General features: G+C 50.6%; 1 protein-coding gene across 1 annotated transcript in view; it reads left to right on the top strand.

The window, feature by feature from the left end:
* LOC103189854 (SREBF chaperone) overlaps window positions 1–22,554 on the top strand; it is a 50,197-nt gene extending 27,643 nt beyond the window's left edge. Inside the window, exons 5-25 of the mRNA XM_042331971.1 lie at window positions 2,571–2,700; window positions 3,610–3,767; window positions 4,025–4,245; window positions 4,874–4,979; window positions 5,596–5,768; window positions 6,245–6,371; window positions 7,686–7,798; window positions 9,480–9,574; window positions 11,924–12,022; window positions 12,729–12,971; window positions 13,519–13,964; window positions 14,184–14,390; window positions 14,969–15,170; window positions 16,083–16,198; window positions 17,458–17,974; window positions 18,549–18,634; window positions 19,281–19,363; window positions 19,637–19,806; window positions 20,442–20,522; window positions 21,562–21,768; window positions 22,167–22,554. Coding sequence (XP_042187905.1) covers window positions 2,571–2,700; window positions 3,610–3,767; window positions 4,025–4,245; window positions 4,874–4,979; window positions 5,596–5,768; window positions 6,245–6,371; window positions 7,686–7,798; window positions 9,480–9,574; window positions 11,924–12,022; window positions 12,729–12,971; window positions 13,519–13,964; window positions 14,184–14,390; window positions 14,969–15,170; window positions 16,083–16,198; window positions 17,458–17,974; window positions 18,549–18,634; window positions 19,281–19,363; window positions 19,637–19,806; window positions 20,442–20,522; window positions 21,562–21,768; window positions 22,167–22,412 — 3,826 coding nt within the window. The 3' untranslated portion in view covers window positions 22,413–22,554. The remainder of the gene's footprint in view (window positions 1–2,570; window positions 2,701–3,609; window positions 3,768–4,024; window positions 4,246–4,873; window positions 4,980–5,595; window positions 5,769–6,244; window positions 6,372–7,685; window positions 7,799–9,479; window positions 9,575–11,923; window positions 12,023–12,728; window positions 12,972–13,518; window positions 13,965–14,183; window positions 14,391–14,968; window positions 15,171–16,082; window positions 16,199–17,457; window positions 17,975–18,548; window positions 18,635–19,280; window positions 19,364–19,636; window positions 19,807–20,441; window positions 20,523–21,561; window positions 21,769–22,166) is intronic.
* Window positions 22,555–22,790: the final 236 nt, after the last annotated feature.

Raw genomic sequence — 22,790 nt, forward strand, 5'->3', positions numbered from 1 at the left:
ATACACAGTCACTCCACTTAACAGTTTTGCAGTCCATGTTACAGCTTTGAGGCATGATAACGTATATCTATATCAAATAATCTATTGCTCATAGACTTGGCTGCCACTGCAGTTCTGTTCTGGGGGTGTGCTTCAGTGGGGTGGGGGGGGAGGACTTGACTCCCTCCGCTCAGCAGGCTCCGGCCTTAGGTCTCTCTGCCCCCATCTTGCGTCCTTCAAGGCACATCTCAAGACCTTCCTCTTCAACCACGCCTTCGGTCGCCCCTCCTTCTCCAACCCTCCCCGCCCTCCACCCCCTGATCCCAACCCCCGGCTCGGGTCCAAATCCCTGACTGTCCAGCGCCTTGGGACGTCCTCCCGACGTGAAAGCTCGCTGTGTAAATGGCATTTGTTGTTGTGCTGAGTGAGATTTCACTCCGCGGAGCATAATTGGAATTGGATGGAATGTGCGTGTGACCTGACTGATTGACGATTTTCAGATGTCACAAAAATAAACACGAGGATTGAAAACAAAAGGCCTCTCGGCGTCGGATTAAATGGTTAGACTCGGAATGGGAAAGTACCCGCAATGTAAAAGCTTCTTTTCTCCCTCGTTTCCTAAGGTTAACATTCCTAAGATTTACTCGGCATTTTTAGGGCTAAAATAGGGTTATTTTATTGTTATTTTATTATTCCCCCACCCTCCCTGCCCTCCACTCCCCATGATCCCAACTCCCCAGCTCGGGTCCAAATCCCTGACTGTCCAGTACCTTGGAACGTCCTCCTGACATGAAAGGCACCGCATAAATGTAATGTGTTGTTGTTATTTAGAACACTTAACATAAAAGACCCAATGTAATTATTAATTAAAAGACCCAATAATAATAATCCTTGCATTTGATATAGCGCCTCATCGTGACTTTGAGAAGTCTCAAAGCGCTTTACAGGATATATTGTAAAGTGCAGTGACTGTGCCTTTTGTGGGTGAAACGCGGCAGCCAATTGCACACAGAGTGTCCCACAAACAGTCGTGGACCAAATCATTATCACAATTTTTTGAGGGATTATTACCCCTGACGAGCGATTGCGGCCAACAACCGGATTAATAATCCGTATCATTAATACTCTATTCTTGGGTGCTTTTCGGACAAAAGTTGTATTGTAAGGACTACTTCCCTTTAAGTATCAACTCCTGCCAGAGTGGAATTTGGTGCATTGCTGCTTTAGCCCTGAGAAAGCTTTGCAAAATGTGACAGAATGATGGAGAATTGTTGGCATGGATTTTTCTCTTCCGCCTGCCAAATGTCCTGAAACCGGCTGTCCTCTCTGATTACTTTCCATTTTCATCTTAAAGGTGATTTACTGCGATGCTGAGATTGCGTGTTGAGTTTGAATGTACGTTTTAGGTAATATTCCAGCTTCCGTCAGTTATACTGTAAAATGTGATGGTTAGAAAATTCTCCAACTCCTCCAGACGTGGATTGTTCGGAGCAGAGTTCCGTGAGTTGGAGAGTTATGTACTTCAGCTTATTGGAAGGAGATCCTATATGCACAAATTATGGTAAAACACCAGGTATTAAACACTTCCTTATTCAGAGGGTTTAATTCTTACTTGCTTGGAGTGCGAACCCTAACATTAACTTATCCCCCAAAAATCCAAAATGTTCCATTGTGGCTTTGAAACGCATTCTTAAAAATTTCTTCAAGTAAAACTCTGGTCTGTGTAAATCGTGTAATCGATCAAGTGATAGATATTGTGGATAGATATTTGCTAGGTCAGGGTATTATAGAATAGCGAAACGGGCTCGAGGAACTGATTGGTCTACTTCTGCTCCTATGTTTCTATCTGCTCAAGTCCCATTGAATTTCCTATTAAATCCACCGAAATGTTACCTGCTCTAGTCAAATTACCTCAATTTGGCTGAGAGAAATTTTACTGTGGAGTGCCGCAATCACAGTAAGGTTGCTACCGCACTTTCCACTACCACAGTTACCGTCTGCCGGGTCAAAAGTTTGTTTCATGTTCTTACGTGGTGTCCTGCAGCTGAGGTGTTAGAGCACTCGCTTCACTAGTGAGAGGACCTCGCCTTCGGACATCCTCCTAACCCTACCCTCCATCCCTCCTGATCCCAACCCCCCCCTCCCTCCCTCCCCCCAGCTCGGGTGCAAACCCGTGACTGTCCAGCGTCTTGGGAGGTTCTCCCAACGTAAAAGACCGTGTGTAAATGTAATGCGTTGCTGTTGTTATAGTGAGATCCACACTGCAGTATTTCAAAACTGCAAACCTGTGCTGTAGTGAATCAAAGAAATACAATTTACATTGATTCCTACCCGGTTTGACTTTCATACCAGGAGGGTGTCCCCAAAGCGCTCGATAATGATAGGGACACGATCTGGGGTGGGAGCAAGAGGTGGGGGGGGGGGTGGGTGGAGAGAAAAGATGATCAACAGCGCTGTCAAAAGAGCTACGTTTGAGACATGCCATGAATGAGGGCGGGAGGGAGGGAGGGAGTCAGAGGGAATTTGTTGTGTTCTTGTTGTTGATTGTACTTGTGATTAGTTTGCACTCACTGTGGTTTGGTTTACTGTAGCTACCCCTTATTAAAGCTGCCGCTGCCTGGAACGGGACCTGTGGAGTATACAACACCTGTGAAGGACTATTCCGTGCCCCCACTGCACCCCACCTCAAAACAGGCCGACCAGGGTGATCGACCCGACTGGGTAATTGCTAAATCTCGCACTCTGATCTCTCGCAAACCTGCGGAGTCCTGTAGGGTAGTGGTCAGCGCGCTCGTCTCACAAGCGAGAGGACCTGCGTTCGCTTCCCGTGCAGGGCGAGACCTTAGTCAAGTTTTCTTACTCCACACACACCTGTTTACCTAGCAGTAAGTAGGAACCTGTTTGTTAGTCGTAATAATCCCTTAAATAAAATAATAACAATTTGGTCACTCAATCCATAACTGTTTGTGGGACACCGCTGTGCGCAATTGGTTGCCGCATTTCGCCCACAAAGTACACAGTCAATTCTCTTCAGAGTATTTTCTGTGAAGCGTTTTGCAAGGCCTCGACGATGTGATAAGGAGCTATAACACATGTAAGGTTTATTATTTTTAAATGGGCATCTAGTCTGAATGCACATCCAGTCTGATCACACATCTAATGGTTTTCCCATTGACTCGTCAGAGAGTAGTGTATATTGTAGCTTTAAAAATTTCTGTAAAGCATTCCTCTTCTGTTCCCTCTCTTCCCAATCTATAATGGTTATGCAGTGAATTGAGATTGGAGCCAGTTGGGTAATCAAAGTGCTTGACTGTCTTGACTTCAATTACCACAACCCGCACTTATTGAATCGTGGTAATTACAGGACGGAAGAAGACTATCAAGCCTGTTTGATCCTCCATAAAGCTATATTTATCCCGATCCCTGTTCTTTCCCACAAATAATCTTGTGCGGTACTGTTTCTGTTTGATAAACAACTTGCAGTTACATAGCACCTTTCATGTAGGAAGCAGAATGAGATTATAGTAGACGCCTCCAGCAGGGAAGCTCGTAGCACTGCACACGATGGTCTAAGTGGTCTACGTTTCTGTGAAGGTAAGTCTCACTTTACCGTGTTTCTGATCTTCCTAGTACGTGGGACCTCCTGTGGCGTACATCCAGCAGATCTTCGTGAAAGCCATTGTGTCTCCCTGGAACAAGAACCTGATCGCTGTGGATGCCTTCCGTGCCCCGCTGTCAAAGGCCTTTCAGCTGGTGGAGGAAATCAGGAACCACCTCTTACAAGATGGGTAAGCAAGGCTGGCATCACTTGGACAGTAGGCTTCCGTTTCCGTGGTCCTCGCCTGGCATTTCCCTTGCGTTTGCTTAAAATATATTACAGCTGTTGTAGGGCACTGCTGTGCGCAATCGGTGCTGTTTTTTGGCCATAAAATTTACAGTATATTCTGTGAGGCGCTTTGAGACTGGAATATGTGAAAAGGCGCTATATCAAATGCAAGGATTATTAGAAAAATGCCAACACCTTGTGTTCTCTCATCACCACCAGAGCTGGGAGCAAAAGCCTTGAAAATGTTTGCCTCCAGGTGACCGATCTACTCCCTGGGTTAAAGAAGCTGCAGAATCTCCTTCCTGAACATGGCTGCCTTCTCATCTCTCCAGCCAGCTTCTGGCAGAATGACCGTGAGCGCTTCAATAACGACCCGGACATCATCAGAACCATTCACCAACACGAACCCAAGCCGCTACAGACCTCTGCCTCTATCAAAGGTAACGTGAGATTTTTCTCTTTGGACCTGTTGGGCCGTGGAATCCTGTAGCGGTGTGGCTAACGTGCTCGCCTCACAAGCTAGCGGGCCCCGGTTCGATTCTGCAGAAAGCCAAATTTCTATGTTACGTACAATGTTATGGCGCGGAAACAGGCCATCCAGTCTGTGGCAGCGTTTGAGTCCGAGAGACAAAGAATATTTCAGCTCAAAAAAACTACCATCTTGTCACCAGTCGTCCAAGGCTTCCCGGCTTGACTATTCCAATGCCCTCCTCGCTGGTCTCCCCAGCTCCACCGTACACAAAACTCCGAACTCACCTGCGCAAAACTCAGTACTCCCATCACACCAGTCCTTGCCAGGCTCCCTGCTCTCAATCACCGAACCGATCAATCTCAAGATCCTCTCACTCGTTTTCAAATCCCTTGATATCGAGTTAATCTCGTCCAGATCTTTCTGGTGATTCTTTCTAATGAGATAGATTTCTGGTAGGGAATAATATCTGGGGATACAGTACATAGTTTGGACCAGACATGTGCAAGTGACTGCCAGGATGGTGGAAGGTGAACTGGATGGACCTCGGTCTTCTTTCGCCAGCAAATTCTTATGTTTGTATGTTCCGTGTTGTGCAGACCTGCTGTTCGGAGTGCCTGGGAAGTACAGCGGGGTCAACCTATACAATCGCAAGCGTCTTGTTTCCTACACGGCCACTGTCATTCTGCAGGAATACGACTCCAGGTAAGTTCCTCATCTGAACAGAAGTCGCTGGGAACACTCAGCAGGTCAGACAGCATCTAGAGAGAAGAAAGTGAGTTAACATTTCAGGTTGATGACCTTTCGACTGTTAGGAAATAACATTATGGGATATAATACATAGGTAGTTCGGGACATATGTGCATGCGACTGCCAGGAAAGTGGAAGGAGAACTAGATGGACCATTTTTCTCTAGTATTTCTTATGTTCTTATTGTCGATGATGCTGTCCCTTCGGATCAAATGTTAAACCAAGGTCCTGTCTGTGCCCTGCTCAGGTGGACGTTAAAGATCCTGCGGTGCTGTTCGAGAAAAGAAGGAAATTTCTCCCTCCTGGTGTCCTGGCCAACAATTCCCCAAATAAAATGGGTCACTCACTCTGTGACTATTTATGGGACATTACTGTGTGCAACTGGTTGTCACATTTCTCCCCCAAAATACACAGTCACTCACTCTACAGTAAATCCTGTGAAGCAAGTGTTTTGAGAAGTCTTGGCGCCATGACAAGACTAACCAAAATGCAAGAGTCATTATTATTAATTTTATCGCTGTTGTGAAGAAACTCACCTGAGGCTCTCTCCAATTCTGCGGGCTCCTTATAGGTTCCTCAACAGTCTTCGATCACGGCTGAAGCACCTTCACCCCAGTGTGAACAGCACCCTGAGAGAGGACCAGATTATCCACGTCCATTTTAAGGAGGAGATTGGCATCGCTGAACTGATTCCTTTGGTCACCACCTACATCATTCTCTTCGCTTACATCTACTTCTCTACCAGTAAGGCAACTTTTCTGTTCCATGTTTAACCCATGAATATCCTGTAGCTTACGTGTTAGAGCACTCACCTCGTAAGCGAGAGGACCCGGCAGGGCGAAACACTGGGCTCCACGTGCTTCTGTTTACCTAGCAGTAACTAAGAAATCGGTTGTTAGTCAGTGGATCGCTTTTCCTGGGGTAATAATCCCTTCAAAAAAAAAGAAGAATTTGGTCACTCAATCTACGGGTCACTGCTGTGTGCAATTGGCTGCTGGTGTTGCCCACCAAACACAGTCAATTCACTTTATAGTATATTCTTTATAGTATACACTTTAATACTATATTATTATTGCACCACTCTACCTCCTCCTTTCCTTCCACCCCCAGTGTCACTGTTTAACCCAGCTCCCTTTGGCTCAGGTATTACATGTGAGTGAAGGAACGCCTCACTGTACTGTTTGTGTTCTCTCTGATCTTGGGTTCTGTGGTTTCTGCAGGAAAGATCGACATGGTGAAATCCAAGTGGGGACTTGCCCTGGCTGCCGTGGCCACGGTTCTGAGCTCCCTCCTCATGTCTGTGGGACTGTGCACCCTCTTCGGCCTCACACCTACTCTCAACGGAGGGTGAGCACCAGTTTTGTTTTCTGATGTGCATTTAGTGGTGAGTCCTGGCTCATTTGCAGGACCTGGAAGGACAGACCAGTCACTAGGGGCAGGGAGTTATCCTGCTCAGCTCCTTCTAACTCTGCAAGCCAAATCCCAAATGGGTAGGGTGGACAAGCAGTGGGAAAGCTTGCCAGGCATTGCTCTCAATGGCTATTGGGTTTTAGCTGGTTAAATTCCAGCAGTTACCCCAACGCACACTCTGGGCTCCCCCTCCAAACCTTGGCTCTTGCCAACCTGCGCATAATACTTTCTGGAATTAGGTAAGCATGGCGCATCCCTCCAGGGAGAGAAGAGAGAGAGAGCGCATTCCATTACAACATTCTGTCTCTGGGATTTCCAGGTGTAGGTGGGATGCATGGAAATCTTAGCTTGGTTTGCATACTTTTAAGCATGGTGATGGGTTTCCGCATGGTGCCACCCAGCGAGTGGTGTGTTCAAATCCGAAGGAGGGATCACTGGGTGTGGGCGCGTTTCAGAACAGCTTCATTTGAAAAGTTTATAAACTACTAAACAGAATGAAAAGGGTGAAAGGATGATGGAAGCAGATTCAATAGTAGCTTTCAAAAGGGAATTAGATAGCTACTTGAAAAGGGAAAAGATTGCAAGGCTATGGGGGAAGAGCAGGGGTGGGACTAGTTGGTAGCTCTTTCAAAGAGCTGGCACAGGCACGATGGGCCGAATGGTCTCCTTCTGTGCCTTAAGATTCTGTTTCTAATAGCACGTCATAACTAATCCTGGAAAACAATAACAACTTGTATTTATACAGGGCCCTTCACGTAGGGTAGTGTCCTGGAGCGCTTGACAGTGGTGGAGCCAGGTGACCATAAGTACAATCAAAAAGAAAGGTCTTTAGGCAGGATTTGAAGGCGGGGAAGGAGGAGGCAAGGCGGAGGGATTGAGGGAGAGAGTTCTAGAGTGTTGGGGCTTAGTGGCTGAAGGCACGGCCACCGATGATGGAGCGGGAAAGAGGGCCGAACAGGAGGCCGTGCCTTCCCACGGTTGAGGTTACTTGATAATTCTGTGTGTGTGTCCGGGACCCTACCCTGAGTGAAAGGAACTATATAAATGTAAGTTATTGTTGTATGTGTGTGTGCGTGTGTGGGTCTGTGTATATGTGTGTACGTGTGAGAGTGTGTGTGTTTGTCTGCGTATGTATGTTTGTCTGTGCCTGCGTGTGTATTTGTGTGTGTGTGTGTGTGTGTGTGTGTGTGTGTGTGTGTGCGCGAGCGTAAATGTGTGTGTCATTGCCTTTTTTTTCTCTTAACGCCACAGGGAGATCTTTCCGTACCTGGTTGTGGTGATTGGGCTGGAGAACGTGCTTGTCCTCACAAAGTCGGTGGTCTCCACTCCCGTGGATCTCGAAGTCAAACTGCGAATAGCTCAAGGTAATAGCAATCCTCGGAGATTGGGTCCATGCAGTTTGGCGTAACTGCAGCTTGGCGCAGCACTGAAACCATATAGGCCGAACGGCCCTAACAAGTCTGCAGTGGTGCTTTTCTCCACATGTGATCCCCCAAAGCGGAGTCCCCGTAGTGTGGTGATTGGCGCAAGCGAGAGGACCCGGGTTCGATTCCCGGCCGGGCAGGGCAGAACCTTAGCCACGTTTCCTCACTCCACACACGTCTCTTGCTTACCTAGCTGTAAGTAGGAACCCAGTTGTTGGGTGGATTGGCGGATCACTTTCCAGGGGTAATAATCCCTCCAAAACAAGAAAAATGTGGTCACTCAATCCACGACTGTTTGTGGGACACTGCTACCGCCTTTCGCCCACAAAGTACACAGTCACTCCATTTTATAGGATGTGAAGCCGTTTTGAGACGTCTCAGCGACATGATGAGGGGCTATATGAAATGCAAGGATTATTATTATTATTATTAACTAATCCTGCTCTCCCACTCGCTTCCCCCAGACCCTTTACGAATAATAATAAAAGTCCTTTTGTTTGATATTTCTGTAGGTGACTGATGTAGCCGATTCGTGCACAAAGTAGGTTCCACAAACAACCCTGAAATGAGCGATTGATTTTATTTGGGGAATTGTCGGCCAGGACCTTGAGAGAGAAACTCGCTTCTCTTTTTGAATAGTGTCTTTAACATCCACCTGAACAGACACAGACAGGCCCTCGGTTTAAAAGTCTCACCTGATGGACGGCACCTCCAACAATGCAGCGCTCCTCTCAGCACTGCATTAATAATAATAATAAATAATAATCCTTGCATTAGATATAGCGCTTTTCACGTCGGGAGGACGTCCCAAAGCACTTCACAGAACACACTGTAAAGAGAATTGACTGTATATTTGAGGGCGAACGCGGCAGCCAATGGCGCACAGCAATGTCCCACAAACAGTCGTAGATTGAAAATGACCAATTTATTATTGTTTTGTTTTGGAGGGATTATTATTAGGCTCTGTGTGGAGTAAGGAAACTTGCCCAAGGTTTCGCCCTCTGCCGGGAATTGAACTCAGGTCTCTCGCTTGCAAAGCGAGTGCTCTAACCACTGAGCTACAGAACGCATTGGAGCGTCAGCTAGGACTGTGAGCTCAAAGTCCCGTCATGAGGCTTGAACCCACAATGTTCTGACTCGGTGAGGCGAGGCAGCTACCACTGAGCCAGGCTGATAGCACATGTATGCCAACTTCATGTGTAAAGGTTTGCACCACTTCTATTTGAACAATTTCCAAAAAGTAGGTAGAAATTTCTAATGCAAATGAGTCTGATTGCTTTTAGAAAATAATATGTTGGGTTACAGTATACGTTGCTGTAAATGTAGTGGGTTTGGAAGAACCAGGCAACTTTGGATCTAAGGTGTCCAACGTTTTCCACTCTAGTTGTAGAATAACCTAATATAGAATTAATTGCTGTCAAAATCTCCATTATCTCCAGCAAGCGACTACCAGCATGGCAGAAGGCAAACTAGATAGACCTTGCTCTGTTTTCGTCTAGCAATTCCTATGTACCGAAGCTGATGATTTAAAAGCTGGAGTGTGTTGGGTGGGCTTTGATTGTTTTTACTTATTTCTCTTTTTAACCCCACCCCACCCCCTTGTGACCCTCTGTGTGCCCAGGCCTGAGCAATGAAAGCTGGTCCATCATGAAGAACATGGCGACTGAACTCATCATCATCTTGATTGGATACTTTACGCTGGTTCCTGCTATTCAGGTGCGAAATGCCTCCTCATGATAACAACACATTACATTTACACAGCGCGCCTTTCACATCGGGAGGACGTCCCAAGGCGCTTGGATTGTCAGGGATTTGGACCCGAGCCGATGGTTGGCATCAGGAAGGATGGTGGACGGGGGATACAGGTAGGAGGATGACCGAAGGCGAGGTGGAAGAGGAGGGCTGAAGCTCAACATAACTCATACTTTTCAAAGTCATATTACATGTATGGTCCTGACTGAAACTTAAGTCTGTATTCCCTTGAGTTTAGAAGGTTGAGGAGTGATCCGATTGAGGTGTTTAAAATAATAAAGGGATTTGATAGGGCAGCTACAGAGAAACTATTTCCTCTGGTGAGGGAATCCAGAACAAGGGCATCATCTTAAAACTAGAGCTAGGCCATTTAGGAGTGAAATCAGGGGTAGTTTTTCACACACAATCTGGAAATCTGGAGCTCTCTTCCCCCAAAAGGCTGTAAACCCTGGATCAATTCAAATGGATCTAATAGAATGGCGGAACAGACTCGAAGGGCTGAATGGCCTACTCCTGTTCCTATATGTGTTCCGAGGTAACCCGGGCTAACCCTGAGTCTTGCGTTCAGCCAGGAGAAACTGACAATTCTTAACAGACGCCTGATTATTTCAAGGTAGCAGGCAGACGAGCATTGGGACGGTAACCTCGTCAGTTTGTACTGAAGGTGACTGTGTGCCCCCGGCAGTCTGGAGAGGGAGTTGGTGACGATCCAGAATCCCTGAGGCTGAAACAGGAGGTCAGGGACTCTGCCCATGTTCTTGGCAAGGCGTAGCGTTTGAGATACGTTCTCGTGTGATCGGAGCCAAGTTACAGCGCCGAGCAGAGGTGGGGGTGGGCGAGGGGGCCAGGGGCGGGAACGCTTCGTTAGTTGGCACTGAACACAACAAAAAAGTACTTTGCTTTTAGTTGACCTTGTGTTGTGATGGTTGGATCATTGGCTGATAAATGTTGATCAACTGGAGTCCTGTAGCTCAGTAGTTAGAGCAGTCGCCTCGCAAGCGAGAGGACCTGGGGTTCAATTCTGGTCAGGGCGAAAAGTTGGGCAAGTTTCCCTACTCCACACACGCATCTCTGTTTACCTAGCAGTAAGTAGGAACCCGGTTGGCGGATTGCTTTTCTGTAGGAACCGGGGGTAATAATCCCTTCAAAAAAAGTAATAATAATTTGGTCATTGAATCCCAGCTGTTTGTGGGACGCTGCTGTGCGCAATTGACTGCCATATTTCGCCCACAAAAATATACAGTGAATTCACATTGCAGTATATCTTGTGAAGCGCTTTGAGACGTCTTGAAGACATGATATATATCAAATGCAAGGATTATTATATTATAACTACTGATTCCCAAAGGGCGTCAGGATTTTCCTTTGAAGAATTCTATTGATGTCTGTTTTTTTTATTTAATGAGAGTTGTGGGTGAGGACGGTGAGGGGACACAGACATTAGGAAGTATTCTTTTGCACGGCAACAAGGGTATTTGGCAGCTGGGAATGTGTTACCAGGAAGGTTGTTGGGTGAAGCCGGGACGACAACAACTTATATTTATTTAGACCTTTCACGTGGGGTGGTTTGTATAGCGCTTTATTAGGGACATAGTTCAAGACTTTCCTCTTCGACTGTGCTTGCGGTCACTTTATTCCTCTCCCTGACTCGGCATCAAGTCCCACCACTATTCAGTGCTCCGAGACGCTACAGTGTGAAGGCCACTATATGATAATAATAACAATAATAATAATAATCCTTGCCCTCGACTTAGCACCTTATTACATCAAAGCGCTTCACAGAATATACTGTAAAGTGAATTGACACTGTATTTTGTGGGCGAAATGCGAGTTGTTGTTGCTGCCAACCGAGCCAGGCTGACACTTTACTGTTTGAAAATTATAAAAGGGTTTGATAAGGTTAACATAAACAGGCCGGTTGGGGACTCTGTACCCAGGAGACTCAAGGATAAGACAGCGACTTGGGGATCTGAAAAAGAATTTCGGAGGAACGACTTCACACAGAGGGTAGTGAGATTGTGGAACTCACTGCCTGAAGAAGCGGTCGAATCAGATATATCAACGTGCATTAGCACAGCGCCCTTCACATGGGGGCGCGTCCTGGAGCGCTTGACAGTGGCGTAATCTGACTCCGAGCCGGGGGGAGAGGGAGGGAGAGGGGAAGAGAAGGGTGTGAGAGTAAGGAGCGGATGAGGACTCGTGTGGACAAGGACTGGTTGGACTGAGGCGGCCTGTTTCCGTGCTGCACAGTCTCTGTATATCTCCGAAAGCCTTGTATTAATCTGCCCTCTTTGCTCCACTTCCCCTCCGCAGGAGTTCTGCCTGTTTGCTGTGGTCGGACTCGTTTCCGATTTCTTCCTGCAGATGTTTTTCTTCACCACAGTCTTGTCCATCGATATCCGCCGCATGGAGGTAAGCCACAAACTGAGCCTGAAACACACACACACACACACACACAAACGCGCGCGCGTCCGTTTACCGAGCAGTAAGTATTTAATGGACCATCGTACTCTCTCTCTCTCCACCCACCCCTGCCCCCTCACTATCTCTTCTATACATTATATTTATAGATTTTTCCTCCAAGTCCCTTTTAAAAGTTGTTTGGATTTCTGCTCCACTCAGATGTTGGCTGTTCTCACATCAGTAAATGTAAGGTCATCACAACGATAACGATTAAAAAGGAGTTATAGTGAAGGTTAGAGACAAAGACCTTCACAACCAATGTGTTTGGCAGGGACAAATCTCTGCCACCCGCTTTACTTGACGCACAGCCTGTCAATGTTTTTCTATATAAAGAGGAATTGGATTAAAAGAAACACCAAACCTAATTTGTGGAGTGCCGTGGTTATCGCGCTCGCCTCGCAAGCGAGTGGACCCGGGTTCGATTCCCGGGCCGGGGCCAAAACAAAACCGTAGGCAAATTTCCTTACTCTGATACCTTATATTTTATAAATTATTATGAAAAGAGATGTAAAAGATGTGGCACTATATCAAATGCAAGGATTATTATTATATGTGGATATAAATGCAAGTTGTTGTCGTCATCGTTGTTGGTTCCAGTGATCAGTGAGGTCTCTCTCTCTCTCTCTCTCTCGCTTGTGGTTACACTGATTTCCAGCTGGCTGACCTGAACAGACGTCTGCCCTCAGAAGCCGTGCAGGACATCCCCGACCACCTACGGTTGCCTCGCTCCAAGTCAACCCCACGGCAGACCAGGTCTGAGCGCCAGCCCGCTATCAGGCAGACCGCTCCCTACACCATCTCCCTGCCACCCTCCTCGTTTCGTAACCTGCGGCTGCCCAAGAGACTGCGAGTGGTCTACTTCCTCGCCCGGACCCGGCTGGCCCAGAGAATCATCATGGTAACGCGTGGGACTGGAGTGAATGTGTTCCCTTGTATGAGGATGTCTTTTGGTTCTCTTCCTTTCCCCTCCTGCGTAATCTCACAGTGCAGTCCTGCACTGCACTGCGGTTTTAGTGCGCTCGCCTCACAAGCGAGAGGACCCGCATTTGATTCCCAGCCGGGTGGGGGGATACCTTCGGCAAGTTTCCTCACTCCACACACACACGCCTCTATTCACCCAGCAGGAAGTAGGAACCCCTGTTGTCAGTCGATTGACAGATCGCTTTTCCGGGGGTAATAATCCATCCCTAAATAAATAAAAATAATTTAGTCATTCAATCCACGACTGTGAGACGCTGCTGTGCCCAGTTGGCTGCTGCGATTCACCCACAAAAGACACAGTCACTACACGTTACATTGCATCCTGTGAAGCACTTTGAGATGGCTCGACGATGTGATAAGGCGCTGTATCAAACGCAAGGATTATAATGATTATCATTCACTGTTTCTCCAGTATAAAAGCTGAACGACTAACCCTGGTTTGTCTCTCTCTCTGTTTGTGTGAGATGGGGACGGTGATCTGGATCGGGATCCTGGTGTACACTGACCCGGCCGGACTCCGGACCTACCTGGCGGCACAAGTGACGGAGCAGGGCCCCCTGGGGGAGAGCGGACTGCCTCCTCTGGCCGTGCCCCCTGGAGTGTTCCGCCGGGGGGCGGCCGAGGACGGCCTGCCCGGGTTCCCCCACCATGTGACTCCGGCCCTGGAGAACCAGTCTCGCGACACCGAGCGGGGCAAAGTCCCGGGGCCCATCGACTCCGTGCCTCTGGTGGCCCCCCAGAAGATGGCCGAGGAAGGCAAGCCGCTCGTTCCACCCGAGGCCAGCCCCCCGGACAGCGACCCCAAGGTGGAGATCACCTGGGGTTCCCAGGACGAGGAGATGTGGCGGAAGCTCTCGTTCCGACACTGGCCCAGTCTCTTCAGCTACTACAACAACACCCTGGCCAGGAAGTGAGTCATTCCCGGGATGCGTCGTGTCAGCGCGTGGCAGGCAATTTAGATTAATTCGCGGCGGAAAAACGAGGGCAATACAGTGTCTGTCTCGAGGCAAAGGAGCGAGGCGGAGGGACTGTGGGATGGAGTTCCAAAGGGATGGGTGGAGCTCCCACGGGTTAGAATCCTCGTTGGATTGGACTCGGGTGGTGAATTGTCACGTCTTCACTTTTACAGATACGTCAGTATTCTTCCCATCATCCCGGTCTCCTTCCACCTCAGCCTGCAGGACGTGCTGGAGGCACGGCACCCGCAGGACGCCAAGAGATACCATCCGGTCTTCCCCGCCGAGGGCAAACACCCTGATGGAAACTGGCTCGGGGACCCCCATCAAGCGGGACAGACACCCAGGCTCCCAGCTCACTTAGACATCACTCTCTACAAGTAATACCAGCCAGCTAACTCGATTCACCGCTAACACCGGGGAATAAATAAATAATAATCGCTTATAATCGTTATTTATTACAAACCATAAGTACTGATAATAACTCGCAACCGTGTCGTTGACGGAGGGGATCGTAATGAATAATAATAATCTTGCATTTGATGTATCGCCTTATCACGTCAGAAGGACGTCTCCCAAAACGCTTGACAGGATTTACGTAGAGTGGAGTGACTGTGTAAATTGTGGGCGAAACACGACAGTCAGTTGCGCACAGCAATGTCGCACAAACAGTCACGGATTGAGTGACCGCATTTTTATTTATTATTTGTGGGGTGGGGTAGATTATTACTCCCGGAAAGCCACTTAACAACCGGGTTCCTACTTACTACTGGGTAAACAAAGGCGCTTGGAATAAGGAAACTTGGCTAATGTTTCGCCCTGCCCGGCCGGGAATCGAACCCAGGTCCTCTCGCTTGCGAGGCGAGTGCGTTCGGAGCTGTTTTGAGGCACTGTGTCTAAGAGAATCCACGTTGTTGCAGTTTATTAATACAGGTTTTCTCTCTCTCTCTCTGGGCAGAGTGGCAGCTTTGGGCCTTGCCTCGGGGGTCCTGCTTGTTATCGTGCTGTATTGTCTGTATAAGGTCTTCTGCCCCAAAACTTACGGGCAGGGGGGCTTCTCTCATGGCCGGCGACGGCGGGGGGACCTTCCCTGTGATGACTACGGCTACTCTCCCCCCGTCAGCGAGACTCTCCCCCTGATTCTCAAGGGACATCTCATGGTGAGTCCACATTTGAAAAACCTGTATTGAGCTTCACTGTGTAATAATAATAAAAAGAAATAATAATACTTGCATTCTTCCTTGAGACGTCTCAAAGCGCTTCACAGCATACACTGTAAAGTGAATTGACTGTAATTTGTGGGCGAAAGAAAGAAGAGGTGAACGTTTAGCCTTTCAAGGCTCAATTGATGAGCTTCCCATTGCTTGTCCGGCGAGGAGCACCTAACCTGTTAGGGCTTTAGTTTGCAGGTTTAACCATCATCGATTCCCGGCAGGGCAAAACCTTGGCCAAGTTTCCTTACTCCACACGCCTCTGTTTGACCAGCAGTAAGTAGGAGCCCGTTGGCGGATGACTTTTCCCGGTGTAATAATCCCTTCAAAAATAATATTACTAATTTGGTCTCTCAATCCACAGTTGTTCGTGGGACACTGCTGTGTGCAATTGGCTGCTGCGGTAAAATCTGTGAAGCGCTTTGAGACACCTCGAAGGCGTAACAACGACAACAACTTGCACTTATATAGCGCCCTCCACGCAGGGTAGCGTCTCAGAGCGCTTGAAGAGATACAAGAGAAGGGAGTTTCTCTCTCTCTCCCAAAATAAAGTTGGTCACTCACTCCATGACTATTTGTGGGGATGGTCCTAGACAGCAACAACAACTTGCATTTCCACAGTGCCCTTCAGCCGGGCGCTGTAGAAGGGTCAGGGGGAGCCAGGGGGAGAGGGAGGGGGGTGGGGGGTGGTGAGGTCACTGTGAAAAAAATGGAAGGTTCTTCAGGCGGGATTTGAAAGTGGTCATTAAACGTCACAGTCAAAGCTGTGAAGCGCTTTGTGACGTCTTGACGACGTGCTGAGACGCTTTTACCGAATGCAAGGATTATTATTCAGTGTTTGGCTGTGTTTTTCCTCCTCAGGATATCGAGTGTCTGGCCAGCGATGGGATGCTGCTGGTCAGCTGCTGCCTGTCGGGACAGATCAGAGTGTGGGACGCACAGACAGGGGACTGCCTAACTGTCATCCCAAACTCAGGGTAAGTGACTCATTCGCTCACAAGACCATCGGCTTCTCACTCTGGTCTGCCTTTCTCTGCCTTCAAGTCACTATTTCCTGCAGAAATCCATCTTATTTGTTCTTGAAACAAACAGCATTTTCTGCTTCCGTTGTCTGCCTCCCTGGGGAGCCGGTCTTGGCTGCCCACCTCCCCTCCCCATTCCCCCAGAGGATGGAGTTTAAGATCCTTGTCCTTACCTTTAAAGCCCTCCGCAGTCCTGCTCCTCCCTACCTCTGGGACCTGCTGAAACCCTACCAACCTTACAGCCACCTCTCCCCCCCACCCCCCCCCACCTACACCCCCCGACTCGGAGTCAGGCTCCGCCATTGTTAAGCGCTCTGAGACGCTAAGATGTGTGGAGGGCGCTATACAAGTGCAAGTTCTTCTTGTTACTCCTCACCTCCTTGCCCTCCACCCCTGTTAATCCCAACCCCCAGCTCGGGTGAGAACCCTTAACTGTCCAGGACCTTGTGACGTTCCCCCGTCCCCCCCCCCCCCCGACGTGAAAAGCGCTTTGTAGACGTAATTTGTTACTGTTGTCGATGACCGTTTTGTTGCCCACAAAATGTACAGTCACTCCACTTTACGCTGTGTTCTGTGAGACATCTCAAGGACGAGATAAGGCGCGATATCAAGTGTATAACAATAAGAGAATGGGACAAGTGTTTGAACGAGGCTCGGACCCCCATCGCAATCCACACATTTACGGTTCTGCATTGGTGATTGGGTTGGAATGGTTCTCAGCAGCGCCACCTGCAATCACATCGCAGAACTTGCAGCACCTCAGCCTCTGAGTCGCAACATCCAACAGGTTGCATTTTTATATTAACAATAATTATAGTAATTTGGTCACTCAGTCCACGGCTGTTTGTGGGGACGCTGCTGTACGCAATCGGCCGCCGCGTTTCTCCCGCAGAAGTACAATCGATTCACTTCACAGTGTCACTCCACGGACATCCCGACGACGTGATAAGGCGCTGTATCAAATGCAAGGATTGTTATTATTTAAAGATAATATTATTATTGTTCAATGATAATATTATTTAACGATAATATCATTTAATGACAATATTATTATTTAACGATAATATTATTTAATGACAATATTATTATTTAATGACAATATTATTATTTAGTGAAAGTATTATTATTTAGTGAAAGTATTAATATTATTTAGTGACAACATTATTATTATTTGGCGACTGTTTGTCTCTTCCCCCCCCGGCTCCCGATCGTAGGTTCCCGAGAGACAGCTGTGGTTACTGTGAGCGTGAGGAGAGCTGGGATCACCTGGGCCTGGAGGGTTCGGACGTTGAGAACGGTGCGGACGAGGTGTTCGAGCGGAGACCGGGGCCTGCGCTGTTCACTGACCAGCCCGACCTCTCCGCCCTGATAGACACCAACTTCTCGGAGCAGGTCGGGTCGGGAGGCGGCTCCGACAGGCCCGTCGGCGGCTACGACTTTGGCAGAACGTGTCGGAAGGTGTACGAGGACCACAGGGCCCTGAGCGCCCAGACGGCCCGGGCCTTCCCCTCCCCTGCCTTGAGGTGCTCGCAGACGTCGGTCAACCTGCAGGCCCAGAACCGGGACGGGGGCTGCAACCAGCGGCGGAGGAGCCTGGGCGACGAGCCCCTTCCCGTCTTCGAGAAGGCCCCGCAGCCGCCTCCCTGGGGCGGGGATTGCGAGAGCGCGGTCTGGAGTCTCGGAATCCAAGGCAACCTGATTGTGGCAGGAAGAAGCACAGGGCGTCTCGAGGTCCGAGCCTCGTCCGTCGTACCGACCCGTCCGCTCAGCGGGGCTCCGGTCCGCTCCACCTGCCCGCGCCCCCCGGACTTCCATCCTGAAGCCCCTTCACTTCACCTCACCTCGTCCCCTCCCTCGCCTCCTTCCAGTCCCATCTCAAGACCTTCTTCCTCGACTGCGCCTTCGGGCCAACACACCTAAACCCCACCCACCCTTCCGCGGGCGGACGTCCCCAAGGCGCTGGACAGTCAGGGATTTGGAACCCGAGCTGGGGGTTGGGACCCGGAGGGGTTACAGGGCAGGGAGGGTGGGGGATAGAAGGGTGACCAAAGGTACGGGCAAAGAGGAGGGTCTTGAAACGAGCCTTGGAGGCGAGGGAGGAGGCCAAGGGAGGGGACTGTGGGATGGAGTTCCAAACGGTGTGGGGCAGAGAGGGTGAAGGCCTGACCACCGATTGTGGGGTGGGCCGGGCGGGCGGGGGGGGGGGGGGGGGTGGCCGGAGCCGGTTGGGCGCAGGGAGCGGACAGGTTGATATGATAACGCGGTGCCTCTGGCGTGTAAACCGTTTCTGCCCTGATTGTTCCAGGTTTGGGATGCGATCGAGGGGACTTTACGCTGCAGTAATGACGAGGGTTCGTCTGGGGTCACAGCGCTGGCGTTTGTCTCAAGCAGGTAACGGGCAACGAGGGACGTTTCGTCACAAGCAGCGGCTCGGACCGGGGTTGTGCAGAGTGGTCCTGTTTCCCTACCGTATCATTCTGCTTCGACCCGTATTATTAAACGTCCACTAAACTCAATCCTCCGCAGGATTGTGGACCGTTGTCTCAACAACAACAACTTGCATTTTCGAACCCTTCCACGCCCTGGAACCTCCCTCCTTCCCTCTCCGACCTGCTCACCCTCCCACTCCACCACCCGCCGCCTCCGTTCGGCTGGCTCCGGCCTCCTGTTTGTCCCTCATTCCCCCCCCCCCCCCCGGCCCCTCCACTCCAACACCAGTAACCGCGCTTTCAGCCAGTACCCCCCCACCCCCCCCCGAAACCTGGAACTCTCCCCCACCCCCAATCCCTCCGCCTTGCCCCCTCCCTCCGCACCTTCAAATCCCACCCAAAGACCTTCCTTTTTGATCGTGTTTACGGTCACCTTCCACCCCTCCCTCCCTCCCTCCCTCTCGCCCCTGGCTCGGGGTCAGACTCATTCACTGTCGAAGGCTCCGGGACCCTACCCCACGTGACGGGCGCAGGTTGTCGCGGTTGTATCGCGGATGAAGTTGCCGTTGCCGAGTGTGAGGAGTCCCAGTGACCGTCTTCTTTGTTAGGATCGTCGCGGCCAGACTGAGCGGAACCCTAGACTTCTACTGTCTGGACACCAATAAATCCTTCAACCAACTGCAGTACCGAGGTAGGCTCTGTCTGCCTTCGCTTCTCTGGCCATCTTGATCCAATTTCCTTCAAATCCAATCGCACTCCACCACTGGCTGCGCAGAAGCCCTTTCCCAACGATGCGATAAAACGCCACACAAATGCAAGGATTATTATTATTATTATTAGCGTTTTCGCCCACAAAGCACACACTTTGCAGTGTATCCTGTGAAGCGCTTGAGGCGTCTCGGTGACCTGATAAGGGGTTGTGTCAAATTATTATTATTATTATTTACGATCAATGTGTTTACAGGGACTCCGCCAGGCAGAGGCAGCATTCCCTCGTCCCCGGTGTTTGGCAGTGAGGACCTGCTGCTGTGCCGGCTAACACACACGATAGCCTGCGCCCACCAGAAGCCCATCACCGTGCTGAAGGCAGCCGCCGGGAGAGTGGTGACAGGCAGCCAGGACCACACACTCCGGGTCGGTCCACCTTCGCCGCTCGGTCAGCTACCGTCAAACCGCAGCTCAGAGAGATCGCTAGCTTGTGTGTGTGAGAGACGCTGTGTGTGTGTGTGTGTGTGCGCACGTGTTGTGTGTGAGAGAGAGACCTCTGAGACGCAACTCGCACACATTTTTGTCTGCAAATACAGTCAACTGCTCGATGATGGAGAGAGAGCACCTGCTAGAGGGGTTTAAGATGAGGTGGACGTTGATGAGGTCGCGTGGCTTAGTGGTCAGAGTGCTCGCCTCGCAAGCGAAAGGACCTGGGTTCGATTTCCCGGCGGGGCAAAACCTTAGGAAAGTTTCCTTACTTGATGCAAACATAAGGGAGAAGGTAATAGAGGGGTGTGGGAGACGGAGATGGAAAGGTGTGGGAGAGGGGGATAGAGGGGTGTGGGAGAGGGAATAAAGGGGTGTGGGAGAGAGGAGAAGAGGGGAACAGTCACTACACCTGATGTTCCCTGTGAAGCGCTTTGAGAAGTGGGAGGAGTGTACAGGGCCAGTGGCGTCTGGCTGTGAGGGGGAGGTAATCACTAACCCTCTGGTTTGCTTCGCTCAGTGCTGTTGGGACGGGATGGAGAGTGTCGCTGACTTTGCTCGCTCTCCCTCTGCAGGTTTACCGGCTGGAGGACTCGTGTTGTCTCTACACGTTACAGGGACATTCAGGGGGGATCACAGCGATCTACATAGACCAGGTACATGGCTGGCTCAGCACTGCCAAGTCAGAAAGAGGCCATTCGGCCCATTAGCCTCTCCGCCCCCATCCTCTGGATCTCCACCCCGGAGCCCCTCCACCTCGCCCCTCCCTTGCCTCCTTCAAGGCCCGTCTCAAGAAGACCCTCCTCTTCGACCGTGCCTTTGGTCACCCTCCTACCCCCACGCTTCCTGCCCTCCAACCCTCCTGATCCCAAACCCCCAGCTCGGACGCAAACCCCTCATTGTCCAGCGCCTTGGGACGTCCTCCCAATGTGAAAGGTGCTGTGCAAACGTCATTTGTTGTTGTTGTGTTGCCCCACTCCCCCATCACCATTGTTTCTGCCTTTACAAGCTGTCCACAAGATATTTAGTCAACTTCCCACTTCCAGCAGTTACCCCCAACGCACCCGAGCCCGATACTCTCTGGAATTTGCTAAGCCTCCAGAGAGAGGGAGGGAGTGCGCACTCCGTACTTGCCTCCAGACACAGGGATATTTCCGCCCGTGTGAATGTGGAACTCTGTCCGGTTTGAAGACTCGGTTCAGTCGTGTTATACAGATTCCAGCTCTTGTCGCTGTGCAATATGGTGGAGTCCTGGAGCTCAGTGGTGAGAGCACTCGCTCTCGCAAGCGAGAGGATCTGGGTTCGATTCCCGGCCGGGCAGGGCGAAACGTTGGGCAGGTTTCCGCACTCCTGTCTACCCGGCAGTCAGTAGAACCCGGTTGTTAGTCAATTGGCGGATCGCTTTCCACGAGGGTAATAATCCCTCCCAAAAAAATTGGGTCACTCAATCCACGGCTGTTTGTGGGGACACCGCTGTGCGCAATTGGCTGCCGCGTTCCGCCCACAAAATATACAGTCACTGCACTTTACAATATGTTCTGTGAAGAGCTTCGAGACTCTTTGCAACATGTCAATACCGTGCTTGAAAGATCTCAGCTGTATCACTGTAAGCTGTGTGCTCTGGTGAGAGGTGTTGAGTAACGCATTGCCCTCTCTCCCCCTCAACCCCCCCCCCCCCAACCCCCCCCCATGTAGACCATGGCGCTGGCCAGCGGCGGGCAGGACGGAGCCCTGTGTCTGTGGGATGTATTGACGGGAAGCCGGGTCAGCCACATGCACGGACATCGGGGGGACGTAATCGCGCTGGTCTGTACCTCCAGCTGTGTGCTGAGCGGGGGGCTCGACGATATCATCTGCATCTGGGATCGTTATACAGCCATCAAGCTCTACTCCATCCAGCAGGTACCTCCCTCCCTCCCTCCCTCCCTCCCTCCCCAACCTCTCTGTCAGCTCACAGTGTAGTGCTGACACTGACCCTGCAGTCCCCGCTGGGAAAGCGCTGCCTCGTCCCAGCATCTGTCATAAAAGGGGGATAGAGGGCTGTAGGAGAGGGGGATTAAGCGGAGTGGGTGAGGGGGTGGAGTGGGGAGCAGCAATGCAGACTGGTTGGGTAGATTTCTGACTAACATTGTGTGTTTCTACCTTTCTCTCTACCCCCTCCCTCCCCAACACACACGCACTCACACTCTTAAACACTCACACACATTCTCACGTATACTCTCTCTCGCGCAAACTCTCTCACACACCCACACACAAACGCCCTCCCTCTCACACACACACACACACTCACGCACACGCAGGACCTGGGTTGTGGTGCCAGCCTGGGTGTAATCTCTGACCACCTGTTGGTGACGGGCGGGCAGGGCTGTGTCAGCCTGTGGGACGTTGGCTATGGAGACCTGCTGCAGACCGTGTACCTGGGCAAGAACAACGAGGCTCAGCTGGTGCGGCAGCTGCTGGTGTTAGACAATGCGGCCATCATCTGCGACTTCGGGAGCGAACTCAGCCTCGTCTACTTCCCCTCCGTGCTGGAGAAACTGGACTGAGGGAAGAGAGCGCGAGAGAGAGAGAGAGAGAGAGAGTGAGACAGCAAGCAGCGCTGGGGGTGGGGGGCTGTGGGTGGGCTCACTGCACCCCGGCTCACAGCTTCCCCCCCCGCCCCACCCTCCGGGACACTACTCTGCGGGGAGGGGGTTGGGGGGGTGGGCTATGTAAATGCAAGTTGTTGTTGTCACAGAGCGCAGGACAGTCAGGGATTTGGACCCAAGCTGGAGGATGGGATCAGGAGAGGAGGGGGGGAGCCGGGAGGGCGGTGACCAAAGGCGCGGTCGAAAAGGAGGGTCTTGCAATGAGGATTTCCAGGACCGCCCCCCGCCCCCCGCCCCCCGGTCAGAGTGCGTGACTCTCAAGGATTTGGAAACGGT

The sequence above is a fragment of the Callorhinchus milii genome, unplaced genomic scaffold (assembly GCF_018977255.1).
Source record: "Callorhinchus milii isolate IMCB2004 unplaced genomic scaffold, IMCB_Cmil_1.0 Scaffold2, whole genome shotgun sequence".
Classification (NCBI taxonomy): Eukaryota; Metazoa; Chordata; class Chondrichthyes; order Chimaeriformes; family Callorhinchidae; genus Callorhinchus; species Callorhinchus milii.